At 37.1% G+C, this 18,023-nt stretch overlaps 2 protein-coding genes across 6 annotated transcripts in view; one reads left to right on the plus strand and one right to left on the minus strand.

Moving 5' to 3' along the window:
* The window catches only part of RBKS (ribokinase), a 111,439-nt gene extending 101,878 nt beyond the window's left edge, over nt 1-9,561 (minus strand). The window contains exon 1 of one of the 2 annotated variants that reach the window (XM_077152482.1): nt 9,172-9,561. In XM_077152482.1, coding sequence (XP_077008597.1) covers nt 9,172-9,260 — 89 coding nt within the window. In that variant the 5' untranslated portion in view covers nt 9,261-9,561. The remainder of the gene's footprint in view (nt 1-9,171) is intronic. The other variant, XM_077152481.1, reaches the window with a different exon arrangement.
* A 61-nt stretch (nt 9,562-9,622) lies between these two features.
* The window catches only part of BABAM2 (BRISC and BRCA1 A complex member 2), a 626,549-nt gene continuing 618,148 nt past the window's right edge, over nt 9,623-18,023 (plus strand). For 3 of the 4 annotated variants that reach the window (XM_077152478.1, XM_077152476.1, XM_077152480.1), the window contains exons 1-2: nt 9,623-9,731; nt 12,988-13,139. In XM_077152478.1, the coding sequence (XP_077008593.1) occupies nt 13,012-13,139 (128 nt within the window). In that variant the 5' untranslated portion in view covers nt 9,623-9,731; nt 12,988-13,011. Of the gene's footprint in view, nt 9,732-12,987; nt 13,140-15,699; nt 15,814-18,023 lie in introns of those variants that run through there. The other variant, XM_077152479.1, reaches the window with a different exon arrangement.

Genomic DNA, 18,023 nt, shown 5'->3' on the forward strand with positions numbered 1-18,023 from the left:
CTCTGTACAATGCAAACATTAAATCCCCATTCCCTACCCCCACTAGGCCCCTAACTTCAGATTCTGACTGTATGAGTTTGCTTATTATAATTATTTCATATCAGTGAGATCATACAATATTTGACCTTTTGTGTCTGGATTATTTTACTCAAAATGATGCCTGCAAAGTTCATCTATGCTATCACTTGTATCTTATGTGTGTGTGTATATATATATATTTAATATATGCATATTATATTATGACAATAATATTTCATATTTTATTTAACCATTCATCGGTTGATGGACATTTGGGTTGCTTCCTTCTTTCAGCAATTCTGAATAATGCTGCTATGAACACTGGTGTGCATGTATCTGTTTTGGTCCCTGCTTTCAATTATTTTGAGTATAAACTTAGAAGTGGGATAGCCATGTCATATGATAATTATCTACTTAGCTTTCTGAGAAACGGCCAAACAGGCCAAGCTGCACAATTTTACATCCCCACCAGCAATGAATGAGTGTCCTATTTCTCTACATCCTCTTCAACACTTTTAGTTTCTTTTTTTTTTTTTTAACAGTAGCCATTCTAGTTAGTGTAACATGGTATCTTGTGGTTTTGATTTGCATTTCCCTACTACCTAATGACGTTAAACATTATTTCATGTGCTTTTTGGCTATTTTTATATCCTCTTCACAGAAACATCTATTCAAGTTTTTTGCTCATTTTTCAATTGGGTTGTATGTCTTTTAATTGCTATAGGAGTTCCTTATATATTCATATATTCTGGATATTAAACCCATATAGGATATCTGGTTTCCATATATTCTCCCATTGAGTAGGGTGTCTTTTCTCTTTTATTGATGAAGTACTTTGATGTACACAAGTTTTTAATTTTGATGAGGTTCCATTTACCTATTTTTGTTACACTGCCTGTGTTTTGGGTGTAAAGTCTAAAATACTATCACCTAACACAAGATCCTGAAGATGCTTCTTCCCTACATTTTCTTTTAGGAATTTTATAGTACTGGCTCTTATACGTAGGTCTTTGATCTATTTTGAGTCAATTTTTGTATATGATGTGAGATAGGGTTCCTCCCCTCTTCATTCTTTTGCACATGGATATCCACTTCTCTCAGCACTATTTGTTGAAGAGACTATTCTTTCCCAACTTGGCACACTTCTAAAAAGCAACAGGCCATAGATGTGAGGGTCTATTTCTGAATTCTCAATTAGATTCCATTGTTCTATATATTTCTCCTTGTGCCAGCACCATGCTGTTTTGACTACTGTAGCTTTGTAATAAGTTTTTAAGTCAGGAAATGTAAGTCCTCCAATTTCGTTTCTTTTTCAAGATGGTTTTGGCTATTTCGGGGCCCTTATGCTCTTATAAATTTGATGACTGACTTTTCCATTCCTGCAAAGAAGGCTGTTTGAATTTTAATTGGGATTGTGTTGAATCTGTAAATCACTTTGGGAAGAGTTGACAGCTTAACAATATTTAGTCTTCCAATCTATAAGCATGGAATGCTCTTCCATTTATTTATATTGTCTTTGATTTCTTTTATCAAAATTTTGAAGTTTACCTCGTATAAGTCCTTTACATCCTTGGTTAAATTTATTCCATAGATAATCGATTCTTTATACACTATTGATTTTTGCATGTTGATCTTGTATACTGCCATTTTAGCTCTATTAGCTTTGTTGAAGACTTTTCAGGACTTTCTCTATACAGGATCCTGACATTTGCAAATAGTGATAGTTTTACTTCTTCCTTTCTAGTTTGGATGCCTTTTATTTCTTTTTCTTGACCAATTTCTCTGGCTAGAACTTCTAGTACTATATTGAACACAGTGGTGCAGTGGACATCCTTGTCTTGTTCCTGATCTTAGAGGGAAAGCTTTCAGTGTCTCACCACTGAGTATGATGTCAGCAGTCAGTTTTTCATATAAGCCTTGTGTTATGTTGAGGAAGTTTCCTTCTATTTCTGTTTTTAAGGTGTCTTTTTACCAAGAAGATTTGCTGGATTCTTTCAAATGCCTTTTCTGTATCAATTGAGATGATCTTTTTTCCCCCTTCATTCTGTTAATATGATGTATTTACACTTGTTGATTTTCTTATGTTGAACCACCCTTGCATACCTGGGATAAATCCCACTTGATCATGGTATATAATTCTTTTAATGTGCTACTGGATTCTATTTGCAAGTATTTGTTGAGATTTTTGCTACTATATTCATAAGAGAAATTGGTCTGTAATTTTCTTGTAGCATCGTTACCGGGCTTTGGTATTAGGGTGACGTTGACTTCATAGAATGAATTAGGCAGCATTCCCACCTCTTCAATTATTTGGAAGAGCTTGAGCAGGATCAGTATTAATTCTTCTTGGAATGTTTGGCAGAGTTCAACTGTAAAGCCATTTGGTCCTTTGGGCTTTTATTGGTGGGGGGGGGGAAGTTTTCTGATGACAGATTCAACTTCTTCACTTGTAATTGATCTGTTGAGGTCTTCTATTTCTTTTAGAGTCAGTGTAGGTAGTTTGCATGTTTCTAGGTATTTGTCCATTTCATCCAGGTTGTCTAATTTGTTGGTATACAGTTTTCATAGTATCCTCTTATGATCATTTTCATTCCTGTGGAGCCAGTAGCAATGTCCCCCCTTTCACTTTTGATTTTGGTTACTTGCATCCTTTCTTTTTACTTTGCTAGCCTAGCTAAAGGTTTGCTAGTTTTATTGATCTTCTCAAAGAACCAACTTTTGGTTTTGTTAATGCTCAATACTGTTTGTTTATTTAAAATTTTCTATTTCACTTATTTCTGCTCTAATCTTTGTTATTTATTTCTTTCTGTTTCCTTTGGCTTTAGTTTGCTCTTCTTTTTCTAGTTCCTCCAGGTGTACAGTTAGGGCTATGATTTTAACTCTTTTTTCTTTTTTTAATGTAAACATTTAGGACTAAAAATTTTCCTCTCAGCATTGGCTTTGCTGCATCCTATCGGTTGATATGTTGTATTCTTGGTTTCATTAGTCTCAAGATATTTACTGATTTCTTTTGTGATTTATTGTTTGATCCACTGATTGCTTAAGAGGCTGTTATTTCAATTTCCATAGATTTCTAGGTTTTCCAGTTCTCTGCCTGTTATTGACTTCCATTTTTATTTCATATCAATCTTTTAAATTTATTGAAACTTGTTTTATGACCCAACATGTACTCTATCCTGGAAAATGATCCATGTGTAGTTGAGAAGAATGTGTAGCCTGCTGTTTTGGGGCGAAATGTTCTGTATAATTGTCAGGTCTAGTTCATTTACATATTATTCAAGTTCTCTGTTTCCTTATTGATGTTCTGCATCTATTGATGAGAGTGGTATATTGACATCTCCAACTATTATTGTAGAAGTATATATTTCTCTCTTTAGTTTTGCTAGTGTTTGCTTCATGAATGTTAAAGCACTGAGGATAGGTGCATAAATATTTACTACTTATTTCTTCTTGGTGGATTAACTCTTTCATTAATACATAGTGTGCTTCTTTGTCACTTGTAACAGCTCTTGACTTAAAGTCTATGTTGTCTGATATTAGCAAAACTACCCTAGGTTTCTTTTGCTTACTATTTGCATGCGTTATCTTCTCTTTTCAATCTATTTGTGTTTCTGGGTCTAAGGTGAGTCTCTCCTAAACAATATCTAGATGGATTCTCACTTTTAATCAATTCTGCCAATCCATCTTTTGATTGGGGAGTTTATTCATTAACATTCTGTGTTATTTCTGTAAAGGCAGTACTTACTTCAGCCATTTTATCCTTTGGTTTTTATATGCCTTATACAATTTTTGTCTCTCTTTTCCTTTATTGTAGGCTCTTTTTCTGTATAGTTGATTTTTTGTGATATATCTGACTCATCCCTTTGTCATTTCTGTGTATTTAAAAATAGTTTCTTTGTAGTTACCCTGGGGGCTTGTATTATACAACATACGTCTATACCCTAATAATTTGAAAAGATACCGAAATTTAACTTCCATAGCATACACATTGTTACCATATTCTTCCATTTCCCCTTTATGCTGTTTTTTGTTCCACATTACCTCCTTATATTTTGTGTGTCCATTATGAAGAAATATTATTATTTTTTATTCAATTGTATTCTAACCCATATAGGAATTAAAGATTAGAACTGTATATTGAGGATTCAGTACTACTGGGTTTTACAAACACAGATTTGTGTTAAGCTTGTCTCAGAGCAAGTTTTAGGGGTACAAAGAGACTGAAAGGGAGACTGGAAAAAATTATGTGAAATATGTGTCCTCTCATTGTTGGAGAGCTCTAGGAGCTCAAACCTTTGATGATCTCATCCAATCTCATGGTTTAAATACCATTTATACACTGATGTTTCTCAAATTTACATCTTCAGGGTAGACCACCCCCTGAATTCTGGACTCCACATTTCTGATTGTCTACTTGACCTTTTCACTTGGATGTCCAATAGCTTCTCAAACCCCACATGTCTGTCCTGTGCTCCTGATACTGCCCTCCCCCTCCCCACCTTGCCCTGCTCACAATCTTCTGTATCTTAGCAAAAGTTATCTCCCTCTTCCAGTTGTAGAGAGGCCACAGAACTCTGAGTAATCTACCTCATTCCTATTTCTTATTCTTCTATCTCTTATTATTAAAGTTCAGCAAATCCTGTCAGCTGTACTTCCAAAATGTAATCAAAATATGTAATCTACTTGTACTGCTTCCAGGCTAAATAATTTCTTGACTGGATTATTGCAACTGACTCTGATCTGGTCTCCCACTTATGTCCTGGCTCCTTTTCAGTCTCACCTAGTAGCCAGAGAAAGCCTATTGTAATGTAAATCAGATTATGTCATTTCTCTGCTTAACACTCCCCAATGACTTTTTATCACATTTAGAGTATGATCTGATATCCTTGAATCACTAATTGCCCTTTCCTCTTTTTATTTTCTCTCCCTTCATCAGCCATATAGGACTCCTTGGAACATAACAGGCATCCTCCTGCCTCAGGACCTTTCTATATGCTCTACCCCCAGGTATCTGTATTATTTCCTTCCTCTCTTCAGATCTTTACTAAAAATCGCTTTCTCAGTGATGTCTATGGCCAGTGATCTACAATGAAAACTCCCACCCCTTTTACCCATTTTATTTTTCTCTTTTACATTTCTCTAACATGCTATGTGTTTTACTTATTTCTATTGGTATTCTGTTGCCACCACTAGAATGCAAGCTCCACGAGACTAGAATTTTTGTCTCTGTTGTTCAATACTGTATCCTCATCACCTAAGACAGTGACTGGCATGTAGTATAAATTCAATAAATATTTGTTGAATGAATAATTTAAAAAATGGACAGTACATGTTATAAGAAACATACTATTAAGAAAAAGCATAATTAACCAAGGTCTGAGTCTAATGTCCAAAAAAGTTCATTTTTGGTAGCTTTTCATAGAAATCTGTCTTGGGAGGAACTTTGACTTTATTTTCCATAAGAATAGGCTTGATTTCTCTTATCTTTGCCATCTGGAAGTTCAGAAATGAGTGTTCAGGAAGGAAGAAAATAATGGTAAATACAGGTGGGGATTAAATAATGTCCACTGTTTGCTATGTTCCATTTTGTCTAAGCTAATGATTTTTTTTCAATTATTACTACATTAAGCTTACTAGTCATAGTGGACTGAAATCAGAAATGAAAAAAAAAGTTTCTCATTGGCTGAATCAGTGGGGCCTGGCAAATAGTAATCTAATATAAAAACTGAGTTAGACTTGGATGCTGTGCAGGAGGACTTAGTTACTGAAGTAGATTCAGTTCTAAAGTGATTCTACAGTATAGCATGGGTTTCCAGACTAGGTTACAAACTTAGGGATACAATAAGGAACAGTAATCAAGAAACTATCCTTAGGCCTGAAAATTATAAATCGTTATCGGCTTACAAAGTCAAATAATGATTATACAGGCTAAAGACTCTCAAATGAACTGCAGGTAACAAGGGTTATAAATACAAGCCAGAGTTAGAAGAAGAATGATATCATGAAAAAATCAGCAGTTGGGAAACCTGGGGTCCAACCTTCACTCTGCACCAATTGACAGTGTGATTTCAGGGGAGTTGTTTAACCTCCTAGCTACTTCATCTGTAAAATGTGGAGGACAGACTTACAAACCTCAAAGATCCTGCCAGCTTTAGGAATTATGTTTTGATTTTAAGCTTATTCACTGTGGTAGGCTGGACACTGGCCCCCAAAGATTTCTATACCCTATACCCAGAACCTGTGACTGTTTATGTTAAATGACAAAGGGACATTAAAGTTGTAGACAGAATTAAAGTTGCTAATCAGATGACTTTGCCCTAAGGAAATTATCCTGGATTATTCAAACTGGTCCGATGTAATCAGAAGGTCCATAAACCATGGAAGACAGAGGCAGAAGAGTGAGAGTCAGTGTTACAATGTGAGAAAGACTGACCATATTGCAGGCTTTGAAGATGGAGAAAGTGGCCATGAGCCAAAGAATACAGGCAGCCTCCAGAATCTGGAAGAGGCAAGAAAAGAGAGTCTCTCTAAGAGTTTCCAGAAAGAAATGCAGCTCTGTTGACACCTTCCTTTTTTAAGCCCAGTAAGATCTATTTTAGACTTACAATACTCTAGAACTGCAAGATAATAAATGTGTGTTTTAAGCCACTAAATTTGATAATTTGTTATAGCAGGAATAGGAAACCAGTAAAATCACTATACGTACTGTAACTAGCAAAGTTGGATCCAAGTTCATTACTGATGCTGGGATTTAAATAAATATTCTATAAAGTGCTCTATGAAGATCTTCAGAGCTTTAAGTAGTCAAAGACCATGAAATGTTTATATATAAGCCATGAGAATTTGTGGAGGGCTATAAAGATAACAAATTTTTTACTAATGGTTTCAAGTGAAGGATAGAAACTTGGATATTTTACAAAGGAAAGAAAATGGCACAAGGAGAGATTAAGAGGTTATCCACAATCCAAGAGTTCTTACTTTTCTGAGTCTGTTTACCCATCTATAAATGAGGAGCTGCGATAGCTATTCTCCAAGTTCTTCTAGCTCTGAAATAAGATTTTAAAATCTTGAGAGACGCTAAAGTGGGCCTTTGACTCCTCCTTCCCCCAAACATGAAGAGTAATCATTTTAGAAAGTACTATGGTTATCTTTGGTGTCTGGGGTCAGGCTTCCCTAGAAATTTAAGACTTAGGTTGCTAAGCAAGAAAATGGCTTGGAAGTTTCATCCTGACACTTTTACTGAAGTAGAGTGTGTGGGAAAATTGTTTAACTATCTTACTCTTCTACCATTTCACCTATAAATATATGGTAAAAATTTATTTAGGTGGGTTGTCCAAAAATTGCATTATTTCATATGTCTGAGGGCTTATTCTTTTATGTAAATAAATTTTTGTTTAAAATATTTTTGATGAAACGATTTCTAAAATGAAATACATGCCCCATTTTTACATGAAATTCAATGAATGCTATAATAAGTTTTCTTGAAAAGAGTCATTGCTAGAAATACCAATTACTAACAGGCTGCAAGACAGTGATGACCTAATAGAGCTGTCAAAATAGAGCAAACCTAGCTGCATGTAGGTTGTTTTTGTATAGCCTGGGAGCTAAGAATGTATTTTACATTGCTAAAAGGTTGTTTTTGTTTGGTTTTTAAAGAACACATGATCAAAACTGTCTGTGCCCTGCAAAGTCTAAAATATTAAATACCTGGCCCTTTACTGGAAAAGTTTACTGACTGTTGCCCTAGGAGAACATGGTGTATAGGCCTTTTAACCAAGTACCCACAGACTAGATCAAGCTTTATGCTATTACAGGAAAGAAAGCACCCTTCTTGGCAGAGGATCTGACAAAGCTGCAGGTCGAATATTTGGTGGTGGGGGGGAAGGTTACTGGCATTTAAAATTCTTTTGTTACATGTTCTTACATACTCCCCTCCCTGATTTTCAAGGTTTCAACAATCACTGTGCCTGTCCTCAGCAGTCTCTCCCCCTTTCTACTCTCGACCTTCTTAATCTGGGTTTGGAAACATGAAAATGGAGTTAATAGACATTTAAAGTAAAGTGACTAAATCGGTTAAGTGAAGACCCTGAAACTATTTTCTGAGTAAAGTACAGGAGATTTGGGGAAAGGATTTTGGTCACTTATTTTGACTGCACTAAGGCCTTTCTGTTTACTTCTGGGATCTCTGCTATAGCTTGGAAAAGCAAGGTTGCAAGACAGGTGAGGTCTTACTATAGTACTCCTGATTAATTTTTATTTTCATAATGTAAAAACTACGTAGTCATGTGAATCAGGACATATATGAAAAGCCATTCACTAAAATATTAAACAAATTAATCTGAGTAGTAGACTTTATACTTTTTAGGAATATCTTATTTTTTCCCCCTTGCAATCTGCTATATTACTTTCATACTCAGGAAAAAAACAAAAACAAAAATTAAAAAAACCCAACATTTTATTTTGCAAAAAAAAAAGAAGATAAACTTGAAAAATTTTCCCAATCTCATCGACCTAAATCAACTTTTTTCATTTTGCATATTTTTTCATTATTTGATCATCGATTATCTTATGGTTGTAAATACTGTGTTCATGTTTTTTTATTTTGACTCACATATGTTCATGGTTTTTTAATTGTGTTCATGTTTTTTTATTTTGACTCAAATAAAGTAACCCATGGTTTCCACAGTATGGAAGAGCTCGACTCATTTGTTTAATTCAACAAACTGAGACGAATAATACCCAACTTGGATAGTGTTACTGTTCACAAACACTACTTCATTTAGTCCTCACAACCACCCTGTGAGATAGGCACGTTCTACAAACGAGGAAAGGGAAACTCGGAGGTTACTCGGCTAGCCAGGAGAAAGGCTCAACTCCTAGGTCAAGAAAACAGGAGCAGGCCTTTGAACGTGCCTCTAGTAATTTTAAGGGGTTTCACTAAACCCTGGCCTCCATGGTCCTTCTCAAAGGACATTCTCAAACTCAAATTCTGTCTCTTTCCCACGAGGCTGGCAAGCTGCAGGCTGGAGAAGCTGTAGCTCACACCCAAAGCTGACACTCCACATCTCTTCAAACCCAGCGCCAAGGCAGCGGAATGAGAACAGCCCGCCCCTCCCCGGAGCCGCAGATCCTGCGTCCCCACTTCGGACTAACCTGACCAGGTCGGTCATGCAGGAGCCCACCACCACCACCGCTGCGACCTCCTCCTGCCACTGTCTCCCGGGTTCCCCGGATGCGGCCATGGCTAACAGATGTTCTCCAACCTGGAAGCTGACCTTCGCCCTTTGCCCGACCCCGTAACCAGAGACGCCGCTGCTCCTTTCCTTAACGACGCGGGCCTTTGGGCGCCCACCTGAATGCCCCAAATAACCCGTTACTAAGGGCCCCCTATTCTTCCAGGAAGTGTCTCCTTCCTCCGCCTCATATTATCGAACCCGCTTCGTATTCGAGACCCCGCGCGCCTCGCCAACCAGGAGTCAGGCGACGAGGAAGAACCTTTCAGGCACCGCGCAGACGCCTTTCCGAACGCCCTAGTGGGCGCAGCGCGGGGGCGCGCACGCCGCCCGGCTCCTAGGCCTCCAGGGGGGCGGGGCGTCAGGGGAGCGCGCACGCTCGCGTCCGGCCCGCGGTGCGCGCGCAGTTCGGTGTGTCGGTCGGGGGCGCGCTCTGGTAACCCCACGTAGTCGTCGGTTACCGATCGGACTAAGTTCCAGGTACCTGGACCGGGGCTGGTGAGGGGAGGTTGGATGCCGAGTCGCACAGGTGGCTCTGAGAACCGTGGTTTAAATAGGGCCAGAGGGCTCGCCTCCTCTTCCTATAGCGAAGGTCTCCCCCCCGCCCCCCCATTGCAGAGATGTCCTGCTCACTTCCCTCACGCTGGTCCCGTCAGGAACGATCACGCAAGGCCACAGTCTTCCCTTTTTCCATATCTGGCCCGTTCCTGGGTCAGGGATTAGGCCCAGACTCCCTCCCGCCTCGTGCAGGAGGCATCCATTTCGGGAGAAGGGGGAGTGATCCCCGCTCAGCCGACCTGTTTTTGTAGCACCTTGTCCCTTGGAGAAATTGCCCGCCCCCGGCTCCCCCAACCCTCCCCAACAACCCTCGGGTGCCTTCTGACGTTGGCATGATGCAGCAGGATGCCACCCCTTTCCGTTCCCTTACGTCAGCGGGGCACATGTTTCCGTGTTTGTCATCCCCTCTTAATTGCAAGAACGTGGTCGGTGCTTTAGACGTCTTTGTGTTCTCCAGATCTCCTATCAAAGTACCTGTGACACCCTATTGAGGGGCAGCAGACCACATTAAAAATTGTACTTCTGAATTTTCCTTGTGTAATACGTCAAGATCAGGAAATATAAATTGCACAAGTAATATTCAAGAGAGGCTGATTACCGGATATTTTGGGCCGATATCTGGGATCTCTTTAGGTGCTGAGATACGTGAAAGTTACCACGGGGGGTGGGGGTGGGAGGGCGCGAAGGAGGGAACCCTGCCCTGGTCTCTGTTCCGAATGATGGCACCTGTGGACCATCTCTTTGGCTGTTTGGTGACCTCTGATTTTAGAGTCAGTTTATTTTTTCCTCTCCCTTGGAGAAGTCACAGCACTTCAGAGTTGAAACAGTTTTTAATACTGAATGAAGTCTTGTGCTGTCAAGAAATAGTATTATGGCTGTCGTGAAAACAAAGACAGAAATTCATTCCTTCAGGTGCCATTTTAAGATCCTGACAGTTGCTGAATTGGAATGGGTTGTTGTCACCTTTCATGTAGTTTGACTTTTGAAGCAGGTTTGTTTCCTTTAGCATTTGACTAGTGAATCACTTGGGGAAGCTTCAGTAGTAGGCCTAGTTCTAGTTGTGCGGCAACTGTTAGTTTGAATTCCTGATTCTGGACTGTTCGAATTTTACAAGATTGTATAGTTTTAAAGCCAAACAAAAAATAAATTCGCTTGGGTGCTTTTTTCTCTTTGGTGACTGAAGTTTTAATTGTTTATTTGAGGAAGATCTGGATTTGCATTCTGATACTTCTGCTTGTTTGTGACCTTGAACAGGTTACTTAATCTTTCTGAGTTTTTGTTTTCCTATCTGTAAGAAGGGAACAATACTATTAACCAGAGAACAGCATAGTTGGAGACAAGTAAATGAAGCAGATAGTAGCACCAGAGCGTGCTGGTGCTATTTCTCTTTTTTGTAGAAACAGGAGATAAAATAATAATCAGTGTTGTGGGGAAAACAACATGGAAGAATAATATTTAATGAGGGTGAAATCTTTTGCTTTTTTCTGAGATGAGTATTTCTGTATTTTGCATGTGATCTAAATGAGCATCCCTTCAAGAGCTGTGACATCAATGAATAGCAATAAAGGTGAAAATGATACAGAACAGAAAAAAAAATTAGGCTTCAAAATGATATGGGACAATATATTGCTCAAAGGCTACTTGCAAAAGTTATCCATATTCTGTATAATGGGAATTACGATACCTTCCTTACTATGCAGGGTTAAGATCAGCTGCCATAATGTATATGGAAGCTTTTAAAAAGTGATAATTATAAAAATATACACGCTTTTTATGATTGATAATACAGTGTATTAGATGTTTATTACTTTGTGGTGACATATCAAGAAGGTTGGAAGGAGAAGTTCATCTGCTAAGTGGTCAGAAGAGGAGCTTGTCTTATATTTGCAGAAAGGAAGTGATTTGGGAACTAGAAAGTATAAAGCTTTTACCACCTCAAAGATATATCTGGGTGTCATCATTATATAGGGTCACAATTTTATTCTTGTTTTTTGAAAGATCTCTGCAATTTATCTTTTATTACTGTCTGAATTTATAAATCAAGACAGGTGTTTTCAACATTTATTTAAGCAAGGATCTATAAGTTCTTATGTGGTATAATATATGAGAACTAGAACCAGAGCATCAGAACATCCTTTACTTGTAATTGTAACTTGTGGAAATTAATTTGCCTTTGATGGAGGATTATGACTTTAAGTCAATTTAAGTGATCATCTTTGAAAATAGAGGCTTTTCATTTAGAAACCTATTAGGAATTCATGTACTCCTTCTTCTAGCTCCATGAATTTCTAAGTAATAAAAATATAATTTATTGGTTTTACTTCTGTATGTTTAAGGAGAAAAACTTATTAGTGCCTTAAAGTCAGAAATGTTTAAGATCTGTGTTGGCCTGTGTTGCTTAATAGTATCTTAATTGGTGTATGTTTTCATGATTTAAGTAAGTAGAGTTTTGCATCACTTATTCTTTGGATACTGTATATCCTACCAAATTTTTGAGGACATGTTATCTTCTCTTCATGTGTAAATATCTCTCTAGCTTTTGTTTTCTTATTCATTTATTTATTAAAAAATATTGGCTAAGTAAGGTATGCCAACTACTTCTTTTAAACACTAGACGTAGTTCCTCCAGAGGAGGGACCCCATAAGCATGTAATTATAGTGCCCTGTGGAGGGACATTAATTAACAGAGGTGTATCAGAAGTAAACAGTTCCTAGTAAGTAACAATTGTAGACAGGTTGTGCATGTTCTGAAGTTTTATATTAAGTATTAACAATCAAGTTCTTACATTTCTAACCCAATGCTGTTTGTGTTATTGCATGTTAGTGGTAGAGAGTTGTCAGGGAGGACCTCTGACCACAATTAAAGTAGAACTTGCCAATTGTAAGTGTTAAGGAGACTGGCAGTGTAGAAAACAGCTTTTGAAAGGAGGAGGGAATTGTATTTCAAGGATTTCCTCTGTTCCTGAAAAGCAGTAATATGGCCCATGTTCTGAGCAGTTGAGCATCAGGGAATTTTTTTTTTTTTTTGCAGGATAACTGGAACAGGTTGCTATAAAGATAGGAATGAAGTATTTATTCATGCAAGAGAAACTTGAGTGTGCTATGCCAGTTTTCAGGAAGCTTGTTATATCTGGTTCCTTTGGATACTCTGGTCACTATTCTTTGCTTCTGCTTTCAGTGGTGATTTGCAAGTGAAGTTAAAATGTCCCCAGAAGTGGCCTTGAACCGAATTTCTCCAATGCTCTCCCCATTCATATCTAGTGTGGTACGGAATGGAAAAGTGGGACTGGATGCTACAAACTGTTTGCGGATAACTGACTTGAAATCTGGGTATGTACCAGAACTAATTCAAGTAATGTGCTGTCGCCAATTCAGCCTTTACCTAATAATGAACCTTTTTCACCAGACTCATCAAAATAAAATATCACAGAAATCCCATGAGCTATGATCTCATCACTTGTTGATTTGATTGGTTTTGTCCAGTTCTTGACCTTTTATATTTCATTATTTTATTTTTATTGGACCATTGTTTTATGACCAGAATGTTCATGTCTTTTTTTACTGCCCTATCTCTTTGTTAACCGTGCACCATGTGGTTTTTCTCATGTATGTTTTTCCTTCATTGGCCTATTTTCTTGTTATGTCTGCTGTAATCCAGTATGTATATATACTGTAATAGTTGGATTTTGAGATCCTGAATCTGATGTCATTTGATAATCTCTCCTACTATGAAAGTTACAATAGGTAAACAAAATGAGTCATTCCTCACAATGGGGTTGAAACAGCTAGATCTCATGCCTGAAATGCTGTATTTTTGAAAACAACTTTTAATTTTGAAATAGTTTTAGGCTTACATAAATGTTCCATAAATTCCATAGGAAATTAATTGCTGCCATGCTAAAAATTGATCTTTGGGCCTCATTTGAAATTTTCCAGGTGTCCTTCTAATATCTTTTTTCTGGTTCAGGATTCCACCCAGGATCCCACAGTGCATTTGGTTGTCATGCCCTCAGCCTCTTCAGTCTGTGGCAGTTCCCCAGTCTTTGTATTTTATGATCTTTACACTTTTCAAGACTGCTGGTCAGCTGTGTTGTAAAATGTCCCTCAACATGGGTTTGTCTAGTGTCTTTTCTGGATTAAAGTGTAAGTATTCTTTTCCAAGAACACTGAAGGAGTGATAGGCCATTCTCAGTGCATCATCTCAGGAGTTTGTGCTTGATGTTCATGTGGCCCATTACTGTTGATGGTAACTTAAATCACTTGGGTTAGGTTGTGTTCATGAGGTTTCTCCACTCCAAAGTTAACAAAGTAAAGTAATTTCCTTTACTGATTGGTATCTTGTGGGGAGAGGCTTTGATACAATGAAAATATCCTGTTTCTCATTGTACTTTTTGTCCACCAACTTTGGCATCCATTGGATGGTTCTAGCTATTACTCTGGTGCTTGTCTAGGAGTGAGTTTTCTCTTTCCTTAATTCCTTCCACATTTATTAATTTGAATTCCACTTTAAGGAATCTGTCCCTTTGCCCCCAATTATTTATTTATTTATTTCAGTATGAATTTTCATATATTATTTTATTCTGTGGATTATAATCCAGATACTGTTATCATTTATTTTGTTGATCAATTTTTGCAGCTTTTGTCACTAGGAGCTCATTCAAGTTGGCTTTTGTGTCCTTTTGACTTGCCTCCATTGTTTTCATAGCACTTTCTTGCTAGAAATGTTGCAGTCTTGATACTTTTTTTAGCCTCTCTTGCCTTTCACCTTCTATAAATCTACACATTATTTTTTGGCTTAGTTGAAAACCTGGAAATAAAGATATAGGCCTAGGTTCCTTAGCAGTCAGAAAAAGAAGACTAAGTTGGACACCTCTCTTCAATGGTAGGATACTTTTTAAAATCTCTGGTGTTCTAGTTTGCTAATGCTGCTGTAATGCAAAATATCAGAGATGGGTTGGCATTTATAAAGGAAATTTGTTAAGTTACCAGTTTACAGTTCTAAGTCCATAAAAATATCCAAACTAAGACATCCAGATAAAGATACCTTGACTCAAGAAAGGTTTATGGTGTCTGGAACACCTCTGTCAGCTGGGAAGGTACATGATTGGCCTCTGCTGGTCCTTTCTCTTCTAATTTCAAACATCTTCCCTTGGGGCATTTTCTTTCTCCATCTCCAAATGTCTTTGATTAGCTCTGAGCTTTTTCCAAAATGGTTCCTTTTTGAAGGATTCCAGTAAGCAGATTAAGACCCACCTTGAATGGGCAGAGATAGATCTCCATGGAAACCACCTAATTAAAAGGTCCTATCCACAACTGGGTGTGACACATTTCCATGGAAACAACTTAATCAAAAAGATCCTACCCAGACAATAGGTCTGCTCCCACAAGATTGAATTAGGATAAAGAACATCACTTTTCTGGGGTACATAACAGTTTCAAACTAGAATATTTAGTGTTTTCTTCAATTTATTAATAAAATGTTTATTTTCTACAACTGTTATTTGTTAAGCATTTTGCTAGTGTTAGGCATATATTGCTTCTTTTTTTTATGAAAAGAAAGAATATGGAGAAAAAACTCCAGCAGAGTTGATAAGAAGGTTTTAATGTTACTTCTTGCTACTTTGAATCTAAAAGTTAACTTTAAATGTTTAGGGATTTATAAATAAACTTTCCTCCTTAGAGTAGTCAGGGATTGGAATTTGACTTTTTTACTTTCTTTTACTGGTTAGGTATTTCTGCGTCATTTAGTCAAGCAAGTGCTTAGATAGGCTTCTCAAGCTTGTAACTGGTGGTGAGAAGTAGGTATTGCGGAATGGAAACTATGCATAGAATTCATTTAGTTTGGATTTCCCAAATCCTTATAGACAATCTAGATACAGATTGTGGACTTCTACATTACAAAGTGCTTTCTTTAGATGGACTTCATCTGTGATTGCAGGCATCAGAATAATATCCCAAGAGGGTATTTTTTAGTTGCCTTTATTGGAATTTTGTTCAGCATGAGGTAAGTTACATGCTTTCCTTACTATGCCCATTTTGTCACAGCTTGTTGGTTTGATATTGTTTTAATCTTTCTGAGACCTTTAGAAAGTTTTTCTAGTTTTGAGATTAAAGAGATCTTCAAATGGACCACAGGAAGATACAGTGCGACTCTAGATTTTTGCCACTCTTTCATGTTTTTTCATCTCTGATTTTTCTGTCTTACTTTTATTTCTGTGTTAGGTTCATTTCTCTTTTCCTTTTCTGTATGTTTTTGAAGTTTAAAAAATTTTAGTCTTTTCTTGAGTCTCTTTTGCATGATGAGATTATATCTATCCTACCTTTTTATTCCTCATTTCCACCCCAGGTCTTCTCCTCTCACTAGCCTATTTTGCATTTCACTGGGAGGATTACACACATTAGGAATTTTCTTCATTTCTAGGAACCTGAAGAAATGAAGGCATTTCAGATCTGCAATAAGAGTCTAAAGTATGTATAAACAGAGTGGGGCTCCATTTTCTGTGTCTCAATTTCTTTATCCATAAAGTGAGGAATCAGATTAGATGACTTCAAAGGTTTTTACAGGTTAAAACTCCTGTGGAAACAACCGAAAAATCCATCAACTGATGAATGGATAAACAAATGTGGTATATCTATACAATGAAATATTTTCAGCCAAAAAAAAAAAAAGGAATGAAGTACTGATTCATGCTATACAACATGGATAAACATTGAAAGCTTTATGCTTAGTGAAATAATCGCCAAAGGCCACATATGGTGTGCAGTGTCCAGAATAGGCAAACCCATGCAGACAGAAAGTAAGTCAGTTGTTGCCAGAGGCTCAGGGAATAGCAAGTCACTGCTAATAGGTATGAAGGTTTTCTGGGGGGTAATGGAAATGTTTTTTGGGGGGTGATGGTTGCACAACTCTGTGAATACACTGTGAACGACTGAACTGTTTACTGTATGATGGTATGTTGTATGGCATGTGAATAGATCAATAAAGGTGACATTGAAAAAATCCCGTGAACCAGCAATGTTTACTAGATGTGGAAATAGATCTTGTCTTCTTTAGTTTGTCACAAAGGTTCTTTACAGAGGCTTTGAAGACATTACAGGGTACTGATAAAGCCAGAGACTGGTCATGGGTTTATGTGAGAAGATATAAACCTGATCTTATACTTTTTATCAGTATCCTGAAAGACAGTTAGATTAACCAACATAAAGCCACATGGCTTTCTATCTGCAGATTCCCTTTTAGTACTCCTAAATTTCCTGAATCTTTAGTTGAGGGTTTAAGTGTAAAAAGTAGACCTGATAATTAAGTTAAAATGAACCCATGTCATGACCCTGTCTGGACTAGCTCTGTTTGAAAAATATTTAAATGGAATTTAATGCCATATAAGATTTATGGAATTTAATTTCTTTAGCTTTAGAGAAGGAATATGCCTGCCTTCCGTGCGGGAGACCCAGGTTCGATTCCTGAACCATGTATCCCCCCCCAAAAAAGGAATAAAATATACTTACCCACATTAACGAAGTTACTATGCATAAAATGGTGTGAAAACTCTTGTTAATCCTGAGAATTATTGATTCCTTTTATATAGTATTTATCTGAAAGATTCATGAAAGTTCTTTAGAAGTGTGTTGAAAATTCTTTTTTTCAATTGTTCCATCAAAGTGTGAATTCCTCATTTCTATAGCAAAACAGTGGCAGAGTTATGGAAAAGAATACCTTTTTTTTTGGCCTTCACTTTTGGCAGTTGCCTTTTTAGAGAAAATTTTAGTTGAAGAAGTAGGTTTACAGAAAAATACATAAAACACATCATTCCCATATATCACACTATTATTAACACCTTGCATTGGTGTGGTACATTTGCCTCAACTCTTGAAGAAATATTTTTATAATTGTACTATTAACTATAGTTCATTTACAATAGAGTTCACTGTTTGCGTTGTGCAGTCCTTTTTTTTATTTTAAATTTATTCTTATAACCCATATATATATAACCTAGAATTTTCCCTTTTCACCACATTTACATATATAATTCAGTGCAGTTAATTATATAAACAATATCGTGCTACCATCATCACCAACCATTACCAAAAGTTTTTGAGGAACCCAAATAGAAACTCGTGCAATTTAAGCATTAACTCTCTATTCCCTACACCTACCCTGGTCCCTGGTAACCTATTTCTAGCTTCTGACACCATGAATTTGTATATTCTAATGAT

This window comes from Tamandua tetradactyla, chromosome 3, assembly GCF_023851605.1.
Source record: "Tamandua tetradactyla isolate mTamTet1 chromosome 3, mTamTet1.pri, whole genome shotgun sequence".
NCBI classification, from domain to species: Eukaryota; Metazoa; Chordata; class Mammalia; order Pilosa; family Myrmecophagidae; genus Tamandua; species Tamandua tetradactyla.